General features: G+C 43.8%; 1 protein-coding gene across 3 annotated transcripts in view; it reads left to right on the top strand.

The window, feature by feature from the left end:
- The window catches only part of LOC137629711 (zinc finger CCHC-type and RNA-binding motif-containing protein 1-like), a 543,938-nt gene that overhangs the window by 462,978 nt on the left and 59,941 nt on the right, over positions 1-21,019 (top strand). The window contains exons 1-2 of one of the 3 annotated variants that reach the window (XM_068361273.1): positions 4,366-4,568; positions 5,606-5,759. In XM_068361273.1, coding sequence (XP_068217374.1) covers positions 5,608-5,759 — 152 coding nt within the window. In that variant the 5' untranslated portion in view covers positions 4,366-4,568; positions 5,606-5,607. Of the gene's footprint in view, positions 1-4,365; positions 4,569-5,605; positions 5,760-21,019 lie in introns of those variants that run through there. The other 2 variants (XM_068361275.1, XM_068361276.1) reach the window with 2 other exon arrangements.

Below are 21,019 nucleotides of genomic sequence, written 5' to 3'. Positions count from 1 at the left end.
CTGATAAGCAGTTCAGCAAGTAAACAGATAAATACGCATTTCATCAAGTAAACCAACAGATAAACAGTTCAGCAAGTAAACAGACTGATATACAGTTCAATATATAAACAGACAGATAAACAAGGCAAGTAAACAGACTGATAAATAGTTCAGCAAGTAAACAGACAGTAAAAGATATAGGCCTAGGATTTATAATAAATCTTGTGATAGCAGAAATAACACTAAGAATTCATAAGACAAACTAGAAGACTTGCAAACATTTACATGTAGGACAAACATGTACTTGTAGGCAGATAGACAAAACTTCAATGTTTCATAAGATTTATTTCTATCAGGACATTGAAGGTGACTGCCGGGACTACCGAGCTGTCTGGGTTCCGTTTCACTAGCAAACCCTATTGCACTTCCAGAAGACTAAAAATGCTGCAAGATCTTTGCTCAGACAGCATCTATAAGGTTTAAAACACATCCAGATGGCTAAGATTACTGTCAGATCTTTGCTCAGACAACACCTATGACGTTTAAAACCCTCCCAGAAGACTAAAATTACTGCCAGGTCATTGTTCATACAGCATCTATAACGTTTAAAACGCATCCAGATGGCTAAAATTGCTGCCAGATCTTTGCTCAGACAGCATCTATAACGTTTAATTCGCTTCCAGAAGACTAAAATTACTGCCAGATTTTTCCCCTTTGATCGTGCCAGCTGAGGAAATCGCAGAGATAACAAAAGGACACAGAAAACTAACGAACAGAATAACAAATAGTAGGATGAACGGGAAGACAAGTGGACAAATAGAAAATAAAAGTCAGAAATACATCGAACAAAAAAAAGGAAAATATACTAGAAGAAATAATTGGAGAAGTAATAAACAAAGCTTTAGATTTCAAACGTATATTTTATGCCTTAAAAATCAATTAGGAGATAAAAAAATGAAAAGAAATAAGGAGAGGTAAAGAATTGAAAAGACATGAAACAAGAAGACTGTAGCGATTGGGTAAAAAAAATATGAATATTATTTGGTGACATTGAATTTTTTTTATCAAATAAAAAGAAAAGTGGGAATAAATAGAATATATATGAAAGGCAGAGATTATAAAAGTTAATCTTCAAAGTTTAAATAGGATGGATTGAGTTTATTTTTTAGGAAACTGCATTGATGATTTTATTAGGAAAATAGAAAAAAATAATTCTCGTGTTTAACTTTAAGAAAACACAGCTCTATTTTGATATAAAAGAAAAAAATGAAAGAGGAGAAAATAAAAGAAGATGGAGAGAGAGAGAGAGAGAGAGAGAGAGAGAGAGAGAGAGAGAGCATTCAACAACCGTAAGGCAGAAGATGAAAAGTAAAGTTAGAGAGAGAGAGAGAGAGAGAGAGAGAGAGAGAGAGCATTCAACAACCGTAAAGCAGAAGATGAAAAGTAAAGTTAGAGAGAGAGAGAGAGAGAGAGAGAGAGAGAGAGAGAGAGCATTCAACAACCGTAAGACAAAAGATGAAAAGTAAAGTTAGAGAGAGAGAGAGAGAGAGAGAGAGAGAGAGAGAGCATTCAACAACCGTAAGACAAAAGATGAAAAGTAAAGTTAGAGAGAGAGAGAGAGAGAGAGAGAGAGAGCATTCAACAACCGTAAGACAAAAGATGAAAAGTAAAGTTAGAGAGAGAGAGAGAGAGAGGAGAGAGAGAGAGAGAGAGAGAGACAGAGAGAGAGAGAGAGAGACAGAGAGCATTCAACAGCCGTAAGGCAGAAGATGAAAAGTAAAGTGAGAGAGAGAGAGAGAGAGAGAGAGAGAGAGAGAGAATTCGACAACCGTAAGGCAGAAGATGAAAAGTAAAGTTAGAGAGAGAGAGAGAGAGAGAGAGAGAGAGAGAGCATTCAACAACCGTGAGGCAGATGATGAAAAGTAAAGTTAGTTAGAGAGAGAGAGAGAGAGAGAGAGAGAGAGAGAGAGAGAGGGAGGGCATTCAACAACTGTAAGGCAGAAGATGAAAAGTAAAGTTATAGAGAGAGAGAGAGAGAGAGAGAGAGAGAGAGAGAGAGAGAGCATTCAACAACCGTAAGGCAGAAGATGAAAAGTAAAGTTAGAGAGAGAGAGAGAGAGAGAGAGAGAGAGAGAGAATTCGACAACCGTAAGAATGTTCATCATCACCATTGCATGACATATTCCAGCGTCTCTCTGTCCCGACCCTTCTTGCTACGAATTTATCGACTGAAACTAGCCTAGTTTATCACCACCGTGCGTGATGTGTGATGTCAAACAATACGCTTCTATCGTTATTATTATTATTATTATTATTATTATTATTATTATTATTATTATTATTATTACTTGCTAAGCTACAACCCTAGTTGGAAAAGCAGGATGCTATAAGCCCGGGAGTCCCAACAGGGAAAATAGCCCAGTGAGGAAAGGAAACAAGGGAAAATAAAATATTTCAAGAGCAGTAACATTAAAATGAATATTTCCTAAATAAACAATAAATACTTTAACAAAACAAGAGGAAGAGAAATTAGATAGAATAGTGTGCCTGAGTGTACCCTCAAGCAAGAGAACTCTAACCGAAGATAGTGGAAGACCATGGTACAGCGGCTATGACACTACCCAAGACTAGAGAACAATGGTTTGATTTTGGAGTGTCCTTCTCCTAGAAGAGCTGCTTAACATATTTAAAGAGTCTCTTCCACCCTTACCAAGAGGAAAGCAGCCACTGAACAATTACAGAGCAGTAGTTAACCCTTTGGATGAAGAAGAATTGTTTGATAATCACAGTGTTGTCAGTTGTATGAGGACAGAGGAGAATATGTAAAGAATATGCCAGACTATTCGGTGTATGTGTAGGCAAAGGAAAGTGAACCGTAACCAGAGAGAAGGATTCAATGCAGTAGTACTGTCTGGCCAGTCAAAGGACCCTATAACTCTCTAGCAGTAGTATCTCAACGGGCGGCTGGTGCCCTGGCCAACCTACTACCTGGTTTCGATTGAGTTTCCTCTCGAAGAAGGAATTTTGAGAGTTTGCTCAGCGAAATTCCTCTGTTTTAAAAGATTGCAAGTGGTTTAACCTTGTCGGATTACGATAAATAGTAGTAGCTGTGCCAACATGCATGTTAACTCTCTCTCTCTCTCTCTCTCTCTCTCTCTCTCTCTCTCTCTGCATAACACCTTATAATCATAGCTCAACCATAGTGTGCATAGATTATAACTAACTAACTAAACAACTAACTACAATTACTGATTATTTGTGATAAATTTTGTAATTTACATAAGAATGTAATATTTATATCTAATACCAACTTTTCTCTTCAATGCATTGTTTTCAAAATTTGAAACGCTTAGAATTTCTTTCAACTACAACCAAGGGTCTTTCTTTCATAAAATATAACTCATCTCCTTTATGAAGTATATAAGCGTTAAGTATTCAATGTAAGTTTATTTTATCGCCATACTTTGCTAGTCATGCTCATATAAGGTTGTAGTGGACTGGTGGTAACGTCCTTGCCTTGTCATTATCAGACTAGGGTTGAAGTCCCGCTCAAACTCAGTATTTCCTTTGGTCGCTGCAACCTCACCATCCTTTTGAACTAAGGATGGGGGGGAGCCTATACGACTATCTGCTGAGTCATCAGCAGCCATTGCCTGGCCCTCCATGGTCCTAGCTTGGGTGGAGAGTGGCTTAGGCGCTGATCATATGTAATATGGTCAGTCTCTAGGGCATTGTCCTGCTTAATTGGGCAGGGCAATGTCACTGTCCCTTGCCGCTGTCATTCAGAAGTGGCCTTTAAACCTTTATGTTTTCAGTAAATTTGTTTCAAAGGTAAACCTATTCATAATTTTTATAACAATTACTGTCCCAGAATACCTGATAGGCTCAGGTACTAATTAAAAAGCTTATACTCAAACATATTCTGTTCTCACAACCTTCAATCGCCATTCAATAATACGGATTCCAAAGACTAAAGCTACTAGCCATTTGCGCCAGTCTGTTAACTAATGGTTGGAGATCTAATACACTTCTACTCAGCAACGTTGCATATTAGCCGCATAATCAATTAGATAATTCAGTTCCCCTTTTCTTCTCTCCAACTGCTGTGCCTATAACAAAGTCTACGCGTGCTACAAAAAGAAAAGGTAATCGATTCTCTCTCTCTCTCTCTCTCTCTCTCTCTCTCTCTCTCTCACGCACGATGAAGATAATTTGATGATAAGTTATTGAAATTCATAAGTTCTAAGAGGGAAACTGTATCTGAAATATTAGACATTCTTTTCTAGGAAGGACGGGAGTGTGTCGTACAAGGTAAAGATGAATAGGAAGAATGAAGAGGAGAGCCGTTACAAATGAAGTATCACAATGACAACTACAAACCCAGTCGAAATATAAACAAACTGGTGTTCTCATCTGCCGTACAGTACTGTTTGCCGCAAATCATTTCTCTCTTCTCTTCATCCTTTCTGTTTATAATAAAATCCGTAAGTGTTCGAAAAAAAAAGAAGCTAAGATCAATCACCTTTGACAGGACGAACAAAATTTACGCCAGTGATTCTGGGTGATTTTCTCTGGATATTACATTGACAGTAAGTCTTCTAGGTTCTGGTTAGTGTATCTTGGCTACTGAAAATAATTAGTCTATCCAAGCCGAAGGTTGACATTGTTTACAGTATTAACCACTTCTTAAGTGTAATACTAGGATTTTACGGGGTGTATGTATGATAGCGGCCACCTGTATGTATTATGCTCAACCTAGAATACAGCAGTGTTAGGGGGGATCGCAGGCGGGCGTTAGGCCCCCCCCCCCGTCTCCTGTTAGGTAAGTAGGTAAGGACATGGCTTGTAGGTTAGGTTAGGGGGGAAAGATTAGGTTAGTTGCTGCCCATTTTTAATCCATGCTGGAGGAACTGGTCACTGATATACAAAGGCTCCGATTTTACTTTAAATCTAACAATTTACAATGCTGAGTTTACTACACATCTTGTGCAGAGCTTTGGCAACCTATATTATCAGTAAATATATACCCCTGCACCGGTTGGCATAACCCCTGGGAATTAAGGTTTTTCCTGTAAATGTATATTTTTTTGAATGAGGACATATTTCTCCAAATTTTAATACAAATAGTAACAATTTTTAAAAGAAATGAGTAAAACCATCCAATACACATGAAATTATGTATGAAAAAACATATTTCATCTGGGAAATATTGATACAGTACATTGTTTAGTCGATGATATGTCAATCACATTTTTCATGACGACTGTGCTCCCCATTGGGATTAAGCTCTAAGGAAATTATGGGGATATATATTAAATTAAGTTACCCGCACCTAACCTTACTTAGATTATCATGTTCTTACTTACTGCGGTTAGTGTGGCATACGTCTTCCTGCGACCCCCCTTTTCATACTTATATTAGAAGAGGCTAATGAATTTGTAGTTTCCAATGTCAAGAACCTTCCATATTATAAACTCGACACCGTGAGTTCATGATTTTGTTATTTATTAATAAGAATTTTTAGTTTGCATGGAAAAATCAAAATAACTCACAAACAAGATAATAAACCGTATTCCTTTGTCAATTACAGTTTAGTACAGAATAATTAAACCTCTCAATTTTACAGAAATGGCAGCTCTGAAAGGACATCAATCAACCAATCCCAATGCAGGAAATTCTTTGGCTCCCAGCCGCAGTACGGTTTATATATCAAATTTACCTTTCAGCCTTACGAACACAGATCTTCATAAAGTTTTTGAGAAGTTTGGAAAATTAGTCAGGTATGGTAATAACTCGTTTTTACAATTATAGGAGTATTAAGCCAACGATATGTTATCACCCATCTAGGCAAGTCTAATAAAGTTCTATAATTCATGTAAACTGGTAGGGACAGAGCTAGGCTTGTACTGCTTTTTGGCTCTTCTGATCCCTTGCTCTGTGTAAATATAGTTTATTAATTTTTCAATATTAAACTTAGCCGGTGATTATATAAGCTGCAACTCTGTTGCTCGACAGAAAACTCTACGTTCAAAATACGCCAGCGATCGCTATGCAGGTAGGGGGTGTACATCAACAGCGCCATCTGTCGAGCAGGTACTCAGTACTCGATGTAAACACAGAACCAATTTTCTCTCTGTCGGGCTACCGGCAAGACCTACTAATTCGCTGTTACTAACTGGATTTGTTTTCACAACTATTTGGTGAAGTACACTATTCTAGTTTTGAGCTTTCGCTATGCAGGTGTTTTATCTTCATCTCAAAACTTGAACTCGTTTTGGATAGATTTAATTATGGTGACAAAGAGAGTATGGACTCTCTTTCACTTTTAAATGGCCGACCCTTCCCTTAGACGGAAGTGTGTTTAGGTTTTTAGTAATTTTGCTTAACACGTTATAGATCTATATATTTTATATCTCTCCGCCTTTATTAGGCCTCTTCGATTAACTTTCCATTTATTATAAACATATAAAAATAAATTTTTATGTTTTGTTTATATGCGACCTTTCCTGATAGTAGGCGGTCCTAACTTGGAACCGAAGTTAATCAACGTTGAGCCCGTTATATCGTATTTAGCCTTTAAAGAATTTAAAACTTTTTAAATTTAATGTTTTATGAAAGAATTTCTTTGATAGTCTTCGTACTGTTTTCAAAGATGAACTAACGTTTAGTTTTTTAGACTACGCAGTTGTTGACGTTCAGGACGTTCAACATGCGCTCTATCGTTACGATAGAGAGAGAGTGTATCACGGTTTCACTTTGCAGTAAGAGTAAATCGATTCTGACGTTTTGTTCATTCTTTCTTAGCTTAAATGTTTTAAATTCTAAATTAAAGGAACTTTTTTTTTGGAAAACCTTTCAGTTTTTTCCTTTAGTCAAATAACATGTTTTTTTGACGATATATAATTGGGCTCTTCTCTTAGGTGCGAAATCAAGAGAGAAAGAGAGAGAGAGATAGAGACGGAGGGAGAGAGAGGAGAGAAAACGTTCCGTTCAAGCGGGTAACGTTGTTCTCGTGTTACTCTCGTCCCTAGTCGCTGTACGGGGAAGAAGGTAAAACGTTTCTAGGGTTTTATTCTTGTCCCCAGGCTATGTGCGGTGAGAGATTGTAAACGTAGTTTATTTGAACTAGTGTTTAGTCTCTTTCCCAGCCACTGAATTTTTTATCTTTATATATGTTTTCTGTTTTTTGCTAGTTTTAATGAGCTGCATTATACGACTGATTTCGCAATTACTACCTTTTAATGAAGGGTAGAATTGCGTGTTTCAGGTAGAAATCAGTAAAAGTTTCGATTTCAGTGAAATAAGTGCAAAACAGAAAATCGATAAAGTGATATGCGCAAAGTGTTACAGTGTTGCGTCCGAGGGTTCGTCTGTTCGTGCCTGTCGTTCACCTAGTCCGGGACCTCTTGCAAGCTCCCAAGCCCAGGGTGGAAGTAATGTCGAACGACTTATGGGTTCGAGAGGCCTTGATCAACGAACAGACGTTTTTTCCCTCCGTGGTTTCGGGCGTATCTACCCAAGATCGCCCCACCCACACAAAGACGAGAGAGCCCATTTATTTCTCGTCTGCGGAAGAGGTTTCTCGTAAGAAACCATGGACCAAGGTCTCGCGGCTTATTAAGCGCAAGTCGGTCCCTTCCGCGCAAGTCCAACGGCCCAGTTGTAGCCACTGGGTCAGTTCGGACTCGCTGCAGTCTTCCGACGACTGCTCACCTCCTAAGAGAGGCAAAGCGGTACCGCATCAGGCAGTCACACCGTCTGTTGCCGCACCTGCTCCTGTAGACCCTAAGTGGCCTTTGCTGCAGACCATGCAGTCTCAGTTAACGTCATTGATGCGGGACTTTCGTGCGGAGAAGGTTGACACTGCACCAACCTCTAGCCTACAACCAACCACGGTTGTGCGTCCTGTGGACGCTGAGGCGACCTTCTGCCGCATTCCAGCTGAGAGAGTCCCGCCACCCATGCGTTCCAGTGTACCCTGCCAGCCGCATGTTGACGTTCAGTAACGCACGGAACCTTCCGTTGACGTTCGAGAGGTACAACAACAGTCTAAGTTGTTTTGTTTTGACGCGGTGCGTCAACCTCCGCATTCTAGAGTTGTTTTGACTGCTCAGTCTAGACAGTCAAAGCAGTCTCGAGTGGACACTGTATGTCCTCACGCACCTGTTGTGGTTGACAGTTCACAGACTGTCAAGCAGTTACATGACGTTGCCTTCTGGTCTGCTACTAATGCACCAGTGAGAGACTCACTGAGGTAACCTAGCTTTTATCGGACAAGGTTCCTGTAGATGAGGAAGTTGCTGTTCTCCCTCCTACTGATATTCCCTTGAGGACTCTGTCATTTGGAGAGGAGCCTTAAGCTGCTTAGCCTCCTATGGACTTTATTAAATCATGATGATTTTTTAAAGGATCTTCGTCCGGATCTTGTAACTGCTGCTCCTCGTTCGCCTAAACGTCAGAACTTACACTAGGCCTAGCTACTTCGAAGCCGTTGTTTTTAAGCTAGTGCTCTCTCGCTCTCCTAGAGAGCGTTACGTTGGCTAGGCGACTGGTTTTTGCACCAGGAGGAGTTTTAGGGATACAGCCTTTGATTTCCCTTCTTTTAAACTGGCTTATAGAGCGAGAGTCTGATAGGACACGAGAGAAGTTCTCGGCTTGGGAGTTCATGCCTCTGCCCAGATAGACTTCTCAATTCTGATAGACTCGCCCTGGCGCCTAGCCAGGAGACGCTCCAAGTTGTTTACAGGTCAACTTCTCAACTTTTGTCGAGCCTTTGAAGTTTTGCTGTACTATTATGTCACACATAACAAGGCTTTCAGGGATGGTAAATGGTTCCGCCTCAGTCGCTAACCCCGTCTGTTGCCACACCTGCTCCCGTAGACCCTAAATGGGCTTTGCTGCAAGACATGCAGTCCAAGCTTGCGTCCTTGATAGAGGACTTAAATGCGGAGAAGAACCTTCTGGCCAACAACCTTCCAACCGGTCGGTTGTGCGCCCTGTTGACGCTGAGGTAACCTACTCGCGTCTGCCAGTTGAGGTGGTTCCTCCTTCTGGCCAACAACCTTCCAACCGGTTGGTTGTGCGCCCTGTTGACGCTGAGGTAACCTACTCGCGTCTGCCAGTTGAGGTGGTTCCTCCTTCTGGCCAACAACCTTCCAACCGGTCTGTTGTGCGCCCTGTTGACGCTGAGGTAACCTACTCGCGTCTGCCAGTTGAGGTGGTTCCTCCTTCTGGCCAACAACCTTCCAACCGGTTGGTTGTGCGCCCTGTTGACGCTGAGGTAACCTACTCGCGTCTGCCAGTTGAGGTGGTTCCTCCTTCTGGCCAACAACCTTCCAACCGGTTGGTTGTGCGCCCTGTTGACGCTGAGGTAACCTACTCGCGTCTGCCAGTTGAGGTGGTTCCTCCTTCTGGCCAACAACCTTCCAACCGGTCTGTTGTGCGCCCTGTTGACGCTGAGGTAACCTACTCGCGTCTGCCAGTTGAGGTGGTTCCTCCACCGATGCGACCCAGTGTGGGTTGCCAGTCGCACGTTGACGTTAAGCGACGCTCGGAGGTGGTTGTTGACGTTCAGGACGTTCAACAACCAGCAGAGGTGACTTGTTGTGACGCAGTGCGTCAACCTCAGCAACCCGGTAGGGTGTTGACTGCACAACCCAGACAGTCTAGACAGTTTCGGGTTGACGCTGTACTTCCTCGCGCACCCATGGTTGTTGACAGTTCATAGACTGTGCAGCAGTTCCATGATATTGCGTCCGGCTCCGTCACGCATCCACCAGTGCGACCGGATTCAGGGAGTCAGACGTTGCCCACTCCGTTGCCGTTTCCTCATCAGTTTTGGATGAGGAACCCTCTGATGAGGACGTTGCTGAACAAGACGATCAGCCCCCAGCCCTGCTATCCATCCAGAAGATGCTGAAGAAGGAACGCTGCCCAGTCAGGCTGTGGATGAGTCTGGTAGGGACACTGTCATCTGTGGATCAATTTGTGTCACTAGGAAGACTACACCTCCGTCCTCTTCTATACCATCTAGCTTTTCACTGGAAAAAGGACAAGACGCTAGAAGCGGTCTCGATCCCGGTTTCCGGAAAGATAAAGTCTTGTCTGACTTGGTGAAAGGACTATATCAACCTTAGAGAGGGTCTTCCCCTAACTGTTCAGACTCCCAACCACGTTCTCTTCTCGGACGCATCGGACGTAGGCTGGGGTGCGACATTAGACGGTCGGGAATGCTCGGGATTATGGAACTCGAGTCAAAGGACAATGCATTTCAACTGCAAGGAGCTACTGGCAGTACATCTGACCTGGAAAAGCTTCAGGTCTCTCCTTCAAGGCAAAGTGGTGGAGGTGAACTCGGACAACACCACGGCTTTGGCGTACATCTCCAAGCAAGGAGGGACCTACTCTCTGACATTGTACGAGATCGCAAGGGACCTCCTCACCTGGTCAAAAGGTCTAGACATATCACTAGTAACGAGGTTCATCCAAGGCAACTTGAATGTCATGGCAGATTGTCTCAGTCGGAAGGGACAAATAATTCCAACAGAATGGACCCTCCACAAGGATGTATGCAAGAGACTTTGGGCCACCTGGGGCCAGCCAACCATAGATCTCTTCGCAACCTCGATGACCAAGAGGCTCCCAATATTTTGCTCACCAATCCCGGACCCAGCAGCAGTTCATATAGATGCCTTTCTACTAGATTGGTCACATCTAGATCTATATGCATTCCCTCCGTTCAAGATTGTCAACAAGGTACTGCAGAAGTTCGCCTCTCACGAAGGGACAAGGTTGACGCTAGTTGCTTCCCTCTGGCCCGCGAGAGAATGGTTCACCGAGGTACTTCGATGGCTAGTAGACGTTCCCAGAACACTTCCCCTAAGGGTGGACCTTCTACGTCAGCCACGCGTAAAGAAGGTACACCAAGGCCTCCACGCTCTTCGTCTGACTGCCTTCAGACTATCGAAAGACTCTCGAGAGCTAGAGGCTTTTCGAAGGAGGCAGCCAGAGCGATTGCTAGAGCAAGGAGAACATCCACCCTTAGAGTCTACCAATCGAAGTGGGAAATCTTCCGAACTGGTGCAAGTCAGTATCCGTATCCTCGACCAGTACCTCTGTAACTCAAATAGCTGACTTCCTCTTATATCTGAGGAAAGAACGATCTCTTTCAGCTCCCACTATCAAGGGTTACAGAAGCATGTTGGCATCAGTCTTCCGTCACAGAGGCTTAGATCTTTCCAACAATAAAGATCTACAGGACCTCCTTAAGTCTTTTGAGACCACGAAGGAGCGTCGTTTGGTTACACCTGGTTGGAATTTAGACGTGGTACTAAGATTCCTTATGTCAGACAGGTTCGAACCGCTACAATCAGCCTCCCTGAAAGATCTCACGTTAAAGACTCTCTTTTCCTGGTATGCTTAGCCACAGCTAAAAGAGTCAGTGAGATTCATGCCTTCAGCAAGAACATCGGATTCTCATCCGAAACGGCTACATGTTCTACAACTTGGTTTTCTAGCCAAAAACGAGCTGCCTTCTCGGCCTTGGCCAATATCGTTCGATATTCCAAACTTATCGTATGGTTAGAAATGAACTAGAAAGAGTCTTATGTCCTGTAAGAGCTCTTAAGTTCTATTTAAAACGAACTAAACCTTTACGAGGCCCGTCTGAAGCTTTATGGTGTTCAGTTAAGAAACCATCTTTGCCTATGTCAAAGAATGCTTTATCCTATTTTATCAGACTGTTAATACGAGAAGCTCATTCCCATGTGAATGAGGAAGACCAAGCTTTGCTGAAGGTAAGGACACACGAAGTTAGAGCTGTCGCAACTTCCGTGGCCTTTAAACAAAATAGATCTCTGCAAAGTATAATCGACGCAACCTATTGGAAAAGCAAGTCAGTATTCGCGTCTTTTTATCTTAAGAATGTCCAGTCTCTTTACGAGAACTGCTACACTCTGGGACCATTCGTAGCAACGAGTGCAGTAGTGGGTGAGGGCTCAACCACTACAATTCCCTAATTCCATAACCTTTTTAATCTTTCTCTTGAAATGTTTTATTATTGTTTTTTGGGTTGTCCGGAAGGCTAAGAAGCCTTTCGCATCCTAGTTGATTTGGCGGGTGGTCAAAGTCATTTCTTGAGAAGCGCCTAGATTAGAGGTTTTGATGAGGTCCTGTTGTATGGGTTGCAACCCTTGATACTTCAGATCCTAGGGGTCGCTCAGCATCCTAAGAGGATCGCGAGGCTCCGTAAGGAAGACGTACTTAAAAAGGCAGAGTAATTGTTCAAGTCGACTTCCTTACCAGGTACTTATTTATTTTATGTTTGTTATTTTGAATAACTGCTAAAATGAAATACAAAATACTTAGCTCATAATAATGTAAACAAGTAATGCTGGTCTCTACCCACCCCCCTGGGTGTGAATCAGCTTATATAATCACCGGCTAAGTTTAATATTGAAAAATGTTATTTTTATTAATAAAATAAATTTTTGAATATACTTACCCGGTGATTATATATTAAAGGACCCTCCCTTCCTCCCCAATAGAGACCCAGTGGACCGAGGAGAAAATTGGTTCTGTGTTTACATTGAGTACTGAGTACCTGCTCGACAGATGGCGCTGTTGATGTACACCCCCTACCTGCATAGCGATCGCTGGCGTATTTTGAACGTAGAGTTTTCTGTCGAGCAACAGAGTTGCAGCTTATATAATCACCGGGTAAGTATATTCAAAAATTTATTTTATTAATAAAAATAACATTTTTCCAATGAAACCATTTAAATAGCAGTAGCTTTTTAGCAGTCACGCAAGTTTTACAGTACTTGTCTGTCAAAGAGATCCTCCATTTACCCCTGGCAGTCCATGTATCTAGTATACAATGATTCTCGGGTAACAAACTGAGTCACTGCTCTGTTTGGACTACCAGCATTGTACAGGCAAGTTGGGAGGAAACCAATTCTTGTTGGATAGCAGGTTTTCCTTTGTTTAATTTCTTTTATTTCTTTCTGGCACTTTATTTTATGGCTATCTAATTCAGGCATAGCCATTGTTGTTTGTTTTATGCGTGCAAAGTTATCTTTTTATAATTTCAATTCATTGTTTATTTGTTTCACCTTAAAACCCCAATACTTAACATGATCCTTTTTATGAGTTATTTTATTATTGCATTTCGTTAGCATATTGTTTTTGTTTTGCAGACTTTTAAGGGCGGTCATTTGACTAATTGTTTTAGATGTATTTTCTTATTGGATTCATTGATATGATCCAGTTTGCAAAGTTAGATTAATACTGATCTAGCATGCATCATTTTTTGTTAAAAGTAATGAACAGAGAATTTATTCCTACGTGGATACAAACTTCTGAGTCATTTACTTGGGGTTACTTCTAGTTTTGTTTTCAACGGCCAGACAATTTAAAAAGAAATTAGTAGATTACGTCATGCTACATTGCTAGGCACCTGCTACGCATGACGCCTTATTATTATTATTTTTTAAATGTTAAACTTAGCCGGTGAATATATAAATAGCTGACGTCTCCGACGGCCCGACAGATTCCAAAAAACTCGCGAGCGATCGCCATGAAGGTTGTGGGTGTGCCCACCAGCGCCGACTATCGGCCAGATACCGCATATACTTCTCAACCACTCCAGTTCTTCTCTGTCGGTGTCACCGACAACATTGGTTCCGCTCGCTCTAGATCTCGAGTTTTCTACCGAATTGGTGAAGTACTTTGTTTTGGGTTTTATTGGCTTTCGCTGTGTTGGTGTGTTCCTTCAATAAAACTCTTGAAACCTTTTTTGCTTTTTGTTTTTTGTTGATGAACTTGGCTTTACTTTGGATTTTCTCTGGTTGTTCATAATGGCTGACCCTTCTCCTGTATATCGCAAATGTGCGAGAGATTGTAACAAACGTCTTCCGAAGGCCTCTATCGACCCTCATACTGTTTGTTCTAATTGCCGGGGTAAATCCTGCCAATTAGGAGATCGGTGTGAGGAGTGCGTGGTTTTGTCGGAATTCGAGTGGTTAGAGTATGAAAAGTATACTCGTAAGCTCGAAAGAGATAGGGTGAGGAGAAGCTCATCTAGATCTTTAGAATTTTCCTCCTCCCATGCCCCTGAACCTAATCCTTCCCCTGTAGTGGTAGTTTCTGAACCCCCTATTAGCACTCATGAACCTTCAATGCGCGATATGTTTTTAGCTATTCAAGCAGTAGGTGAGAAGGTTGAAACCTTAGCCTCGGACAGGAACCAGCTTATGTCCGATGTTAAGTTGTTAAAGTGTCAAAGTGGTAAAGTAGAAAATCAAAGTGGTAAAGTGGAAAGTGCGCAAAATGTGTTTAGTGTTGCGACCGAGGGTTCGTCTGTTCGTGCTTGTCGCTCCCCTAGTCCGAGACCTCTTTCAGGCTCCCCTGCACCAGGGAGAAGGAATGTCGTAGGACTTAAGGGGGCGAGAGGTGTAAACCGACGTACAGACGTTCCCTCTTTGGTATCAGACGTTTCTCATCAAGAACGTCCTTACCATAAGACGGGGGAAACTAAGTTCTCCTCGTCTTCCGACGACTTGTCGCATAAGAAACCTTGGCGTAAGGTTTCTAGACCCTTAAAGCGCAAGTCAGTCCCTTCAGGACAGGTCCAGCGTCCTGGCTGTAGCCATTGGGGCAGCTCTGACCACTTTCAGTCATCGGATGGCTGTTCGCCTGTTAAGCGAAAACGTAACACGGATTCCGAGGGTCTCGGTAGGTGCGATGATTTGTATGCACAGACGTTACCGACGTCATGGCCCGTTCCGACTCCCGTTGACCCGAAGTGGGTTGTCCTGCGGGACATGCAGTCTAAACTTTCCTCTTTAATGGAGGTTTACGAGCATGAACAAGTTCGCAAAGATCCTTTGCTTGCGGTTCGCCAGTACGATAAGCGTGACTCTGGCCTTCAGCCGCCTAAACGAGTGTTTTCTCGTCCTTATGATGTTAGCGCTAACGTTTCTAGTGCTTTTAAACGTGATTCTGATCGTGTTCCTCTTCATTCACGTCAGTCACGTGACGTGGAACCCCCTTTGCCGCAGTCTCGAGGTGACGTTCAGCAGCTGTCACCGCAGCCCCGCACTGACGTTCGTCGGCCGACTCCGTTGCCCCGACGTGACGTTGAACGTCTGTCACCGCAGGCAGATGTTGTTTTTCCTGCTCAGACCCTGCAGTCAATGCAGTCTCGACGTGATGTCAAACGGCAATCAACTCAGGCTGTTGTTGTTTGTCAGTCACAAGACTTTCAGTCTTTGCAGCCGCGGCGTGACGTCGTTACCTCAGCTTTTGCTGCTGCTCCGTCGCATGTTGACATAGCCTGTCAAGCGTTGCCTCCTCGGCATGTCTCTCCGTATCGCGAGACTCGGCAGTTGTCGGACGAAGTTCCGTCGGATGAGGAAGTCGTTGATCCCCTTCCAACTGATATTCCTTTGGAGACTTTTTCGGACGGAGAGGAGCCTAAAGTTGCTCAGCCCTCTCTTGATTTTAAGAAGATCATGCTTATTTTTAAGGAACTTTTTCCTGATCATTTTATGTCTGCTGCTCCTCGTTCGCCCCCATCAGAGTTCACGCTGGGCCTAGCTGCTTCGACTCCGTCGTTCACAAAGTTAGTGCTCTCTCACTCTTCTAAGAGAGCTTTGCGTTTATTAGGCGCCTGGTTAATGACCAGGAGGAGTTTTGGGAAGTCAGCTTTTGCTTTTCCCCCTTTCAAACTGGCTTCTCGTGCGAGCGTCTGGTATGACACGGGAGAAGTTCTCGGCTTGGGAGTACCTGCCTCTGCCCAGGGAGACTTCTCAAGCCTCGTAGACTCTCCTCGTCGTCTGGCCATGAGACGCTCGAAGGTTTGCTGGTCCTCTTCAGACCTAGATCATCTCCTCAAAGGAGTTTATCGGGCCTTTGAAGTTTTCAACTTTTCGATTGGTCGCTGGGAGCCTTGAGTAGGAAGATCTCCTCAGCAGACCGTGATGTCTCTGTGCAAATTATGTCCTGCATGGACAAGGCTATCCGAGATGGCTCTAATGAACTCGCTGCTACTTTTACAGCAGGAGTTCTTAAGAAGAGAGAGACTCTTTGTTCTTTCCTGTCTGTAGGTGTCACTCCTTGTCAAAGGTCAGAACTACTCTTTGCGCCATTGTCTTCTGCCCTGTTCCCGCAGCAGCTGATTAAGGATATCGCAGCGTCTCTTGTGCAGAAGGATACTCATGATTTGAAAGCCACGTCTGCGCGTAAGGCTGTACCTTCGTCCTCTTATGTCAACAGACCTAAATTTGATACTCCAGCGACAAGGTTTATCCCGCCCTTTCGTGGCAGAGCTCCCAGTAAGGGAGGCTCTCGTGCCGATAGTAAGAGAGGTAAGAGGAGAGGATCTAAGTCCTCCCGTGGCAGAGTCTGACAGCCCACGTCCTCAGACAGCAGTAGGGGCCAGATTGACCAACTTCTGGCAGGCCTGGGAGAAGAGGGGTGCAGACCGGGAGTCTGTTTTGTTGCTAAAGGAGGGTTACAAAATCCCTTTTGTACGGAGACCTCCTCTAGTAAACGATCCGATAGACCTCTCTCCCAGGTATCGAGAGGAGTCGAAGAGACAGGCATTACATCTGCAGGTGTCTCAGTTGTTAGAGAAGGGGGCGGTGGTGAAAGTCTCGGACCTTCAATCCCCAGGTTTTTACAACCGTCTCTTCCTAGTTCCAAAGCATACAGGAAGCTGGAGGCCGGTGCTGGATGTCAGTGCTCTCAACGTGTTTGTTGTCAAAACAAAGTTTACGATGGAGACCACCAAATCCGTTCTAGCAGCAGTCAGAGAGGGAGACTGGATGGTCTCTCTCGACTTGCAGGATGCGTACTTCCACATTCCTATACACCCAGATTCTCAGCCGTATCTAAGGTTTGTATACAGGAATGTGGTGTACCAATTCCGAGCACTGTGCTTCGGCCTCAGCCCTGCTCCTCTTGTTTTTACGAGGCTCATGAGAAATGTAGCAAAATTCCTACATTTGTCGGGGATCAGAGCCTCCCTGTACCTGGACGACTGGTTACTCAGAGCGTCGTCCCGTCATCGCTGTCTGCAGGACCTACAGTGGACGTTGGATCTTGCGAAGGAGTTGGGCCTATTGGTGAACATAGAGAAGTCTCAGCTGACTCCCTCCCAAACGATTCTCTATTTGGGGATGGAGATACAGAGTCTAGCTTTTCGGGCTTTTCCGTCTGCCAACAGAATAGAGCAAGCTTTGCTCAAAGTCCGTCTCATGCTAGAGAAAGACCATTGCTCTGTGAGAAGCTGGATGAGCCTCTTAGGGACGCTTTCATCCCTGGAACAGTTTATCTCTCTAGGGAGACTTCACCTACGCCCTCTCCAGTTCCATTTAGACTCCCATTGGAACAATGAGAAAACTTTGGAGGCGGTCTCGATCCCGATCTCCGAACCAGTCAAGACTTGCCTGGCCTGGTGGGACAGCAATATAAGACTTCGAGAAGGTCTGTCTCTGGCAGTCAAGAACCCAAACCATGTGTTATTTTCAGACGCGTGGGATTTGGGTTCGAGGGCGACTCTGGACAGTCTAGAATGCTCGGGTCTTTGGACGGCAGACCAGAGGAGCCTTCACATCAACTGCAAGGAGCTGTTGGCAGTCCATTTAGCACTGACGAGTTTCGAGAATCTGCTTCGAAACAAGGTGGTAGAAGTGAATGTGGACAATACCACGGCCTTGGCTTACATCTCCAAGCAAGGAGGCACTCACTCCCACGCTCTTTTCGTCATCGCAAGGGACCTCCTCATCTGGTCAAAAGATCGAAACATCTCACTGTTGACGAGGTTCGTCCAAGGGAAGTTGAACGTCTTGGCGGACTGTCTCAGTCGGAGAGGTCAGGTGATCCCTACAGAGTGGACCCTCCACAAGGATGTGTGCAAGAGTCTTTGGATGACTTGGGGTCAACCCACCATCGATCTCTTTGCGACCTCGCTGACCAAAAGGCTCCCGACTTATTGCTCTCCAGTCCCAGATCCAGAGGCGGCCCACATAGATGCCTTTCTGTTGGACTGGTCTCACCTGGACGCTTACGCATTTCCAACGTTCAAGATCCTCAACAAGGTTTTGCAGAAGTTCGCCTCTCACGAAGGGACAAGGTTGACGTTGGTTGCTCCCCTCTGGCCCGCGAGAGAGTGGTTCACAGAGGTACTTCTATGGCTGGTAGACGTTCCAAGGAGTCTGCCTTTACGGATGGATCTCTTGCGGCAGCCTCACGTAAAGAGACTTCATCAAAGCCTCCCCGCGCTTTGTCTGACTGCCTTCAGACTATCGAAAGACTCTCAAGAGCTCGAGGATTTTCGAAGGAGGCAGCCAGAGCGATCGCGAGGGCTAGAAGATCCTCTACAATCAAGATCTACCAGTCGAAGTGGGAGGTATTTAGAGATTGGTGCAAGTCCTCCTCTATTTCCTCCTCCAGTACCTCTGTAGCGCAGATTGCGGATTTTCTCCTGTATCTGAGAAACGGTCGCTCCCTCTCTGCTTCCACCATTAAAGGCTACAAAAGCATGTTGGCTTCTGTTTTCAGGCATAGAGGCTTGGATCTTTCAAATAACAAAGATCTCCAAGACCTCCTTAAGTCTTTCGAGACCTCTAAGGAGCGTCGTATTTCAACTCCTGCTTGGAACTTAGACGTGGTCCTACAGTTCCTAATGTCAGACAGGTTTGAGCCGTTGAATTCAGCCTCCCTGAAGGATCTTACCCTCAAGACACTTTTTTTGGTGAGCTTGGCTTCGGCTAAAAGGGTCAGTGAGATCCATGCTTTTAGTAAGAACATCGGCTTCTCGACGAATAAAGCTATATGTTCTCTTCAACTTGGTTTTTTGGCCAAGAACGAACTTCCGTCTCGTCCTTGGCCTAAATCTTTTGAAATACCTAGTCTTTCAGAGATCGTAGGTAATGAAGTTGAAAGAGTGCTGTGCCCCGTTAGAGCTCTTAAGTTTTACTTGTCTAGAACAAAACCAATACGAGGCTGTTCTGAGGCTTTATGGTGCTCTGTTAAGAAGCCCTCATTGCCCATGTCTAAGAATGCGTTATCTTACTTTGTTAGACTTTTAATCCGGGAGGCACATTATCATTTAAGTGAGAAGGATCGTAGTTAGCTTAAGGTCAAGACTCACGAAGTGAGAGCAATAGCTACTTCGATGGCTTCTAAGCAAAATAGATCCCTTCGAAGTATTATGGACGCAACCTTTTGGAGGAGCAAGTCAGTGTTCGCTTCATTTTACTTAAAAGACGTCCAGACTCTTTATGAGGACTGCTACACACTGGGTCCATTCGTTGCAGCGAGTGCAGTAGTGGGTGAGGGTTCTACCACTACATTCCCTTAATCCCAATATCCTTTTAATCTTCTCTTGAAATGTTTTTAATCTTGTCTTGGGTTGTACGGAAGACTAGGAAGTCTTTCGCAATCTTTTTGGTTTGGCGGGTGGTCAAATGTTGTTTCTTGAGAGCGCCCAGATTAAGGGTTTTGATGAGGTCCTGTTATAGGGGTGTTCGCCCTGGATATAACAGCTCCTGGGAGTCTTTCAGCATCCTGAGAGGATGGCTGGGCTTCGTGAGGAAAGCGGACTAATGAGGCAGAGTAATCATCAGAGTCAGCTTCCTTACCAGGTACCTATACTTAAGTTTGTTTTTTATGAAATATTTGTCAAAAACTCTTGAGCATATATGCCTTTATTGTATTAATACTGGTCTCTACCCACCACCATGGGTGTGAATCAGCTATTTATATATTCACCGGCTAAGTTTAATATTTAAAAATGATATTTTCATTATAAAATAAATTTTTTAATATACTTACCCGGTGAATATATAATATTAAAGGCCCTCCCTTCCTCCCCGATAGAGACCCAGCGGACTGAGAAGAACTGGAGTGGTTGAGAAGTATATGCGGTATCTGGCCGATAGTCGGCGCTGGTGGGCACACCCGCAACCTTCATGGCGATCGCTCGCAAGTTTTTTGGAATCTCTCGGGCCGTCGGAGACGTCAGCTATTTATATATTTACCGGGTAAGTATATTCAAAAATTTATTTTATAATGAAAATATCATATTATTATTAATTGCTAAACCACAACGCTTTTGGCTGGGAAGGAGGTTAGACGTGCCTTTTTTCTCCTCTGTGATCAGACAACTGCATCGCCTGCTTTTACCCTTATAGTGATTGTGCTTGTGTCTTTTGTGTCTTTGACATTATTTGTCACTTACGTGCTTCATTATTTGTGAGTTACAAGTGTGTGCTTTTTGACATTATGTCATTTGATGTGTTCCTGCCTTGGCTTAGATGGTCACCATTATGGTACCTTCATGAGCCAGGTAGAAGTGGATCCTCACCCGGTTTACCCGTCATGTCGAGGTAAAAGATGTTCAGTGGAATCTCCATGTGATTATTATAGGGAGTGGCCATCCTCTTAGTGGGAGAAATATTGTTCTCAACATAATTCGTCTTCTGTTAGCAAGGAGAAGAAACTTAAATTGGGTTCGGCAGTGCACGTTATTTCCCCTGTTGGTTCTTTATGTCAGGATTTCTCTGAGGCTTCAGTCACGGAGGACGATGGCCGTAATTTTGTGAATATTTTATTACCTAGCTTTAATAATGTACAGTACAGTATGGGAATGAATCTTTTCCTACTGCAGATCCCCTGGCTATGGCCATTGTGCTCCCCAAGCCGTATCCTTCAGATGCTTCTATCCCTGATTATTCTGTTTTATCTAGGTCTCCCTCACCCCCTACAAGTGCTTTGAGTGGAGATTTTTATATATCAGATTGAGGATAAAATTTCTTCATTTATAGGAATGTCTACCATAAGAACAGTGAAAGTTTCTCCTCGTTCCCAGAGGGACCTTAGAGTAGAGCCTGTCAATTCTCCTCATACAGAGGCAGCCTCATTGAAATACAATTTTTTACTGGTCTCCAGCTCGAAAGAACGAGCAAGGCCTGCCTTTTATCCCCAGGGGTCCTCGACAGAGAACACCTTTAAAGAGTTCCCAGAAGGAACTATG

Source organism: Palaemon carinicauda, chromosome 37, assembly GCF_036898095.1.
Source record: "Palaemon carinicauda isolate YSFRI2023 chromosome 37, ASM3689809v2, whole genome shotgun sequence".
Lineage (NCBI taxonomy): Eukaryota > Metazoa > Arthropoda > Malacostraca > Decapoda > Palaemonidae > Palaemon > Palaemon carinicauda.
Note: the sequence above shows the minus strand (reverse complement) of the source record. Positions and strands in the feature narration are given on the sequence as shown.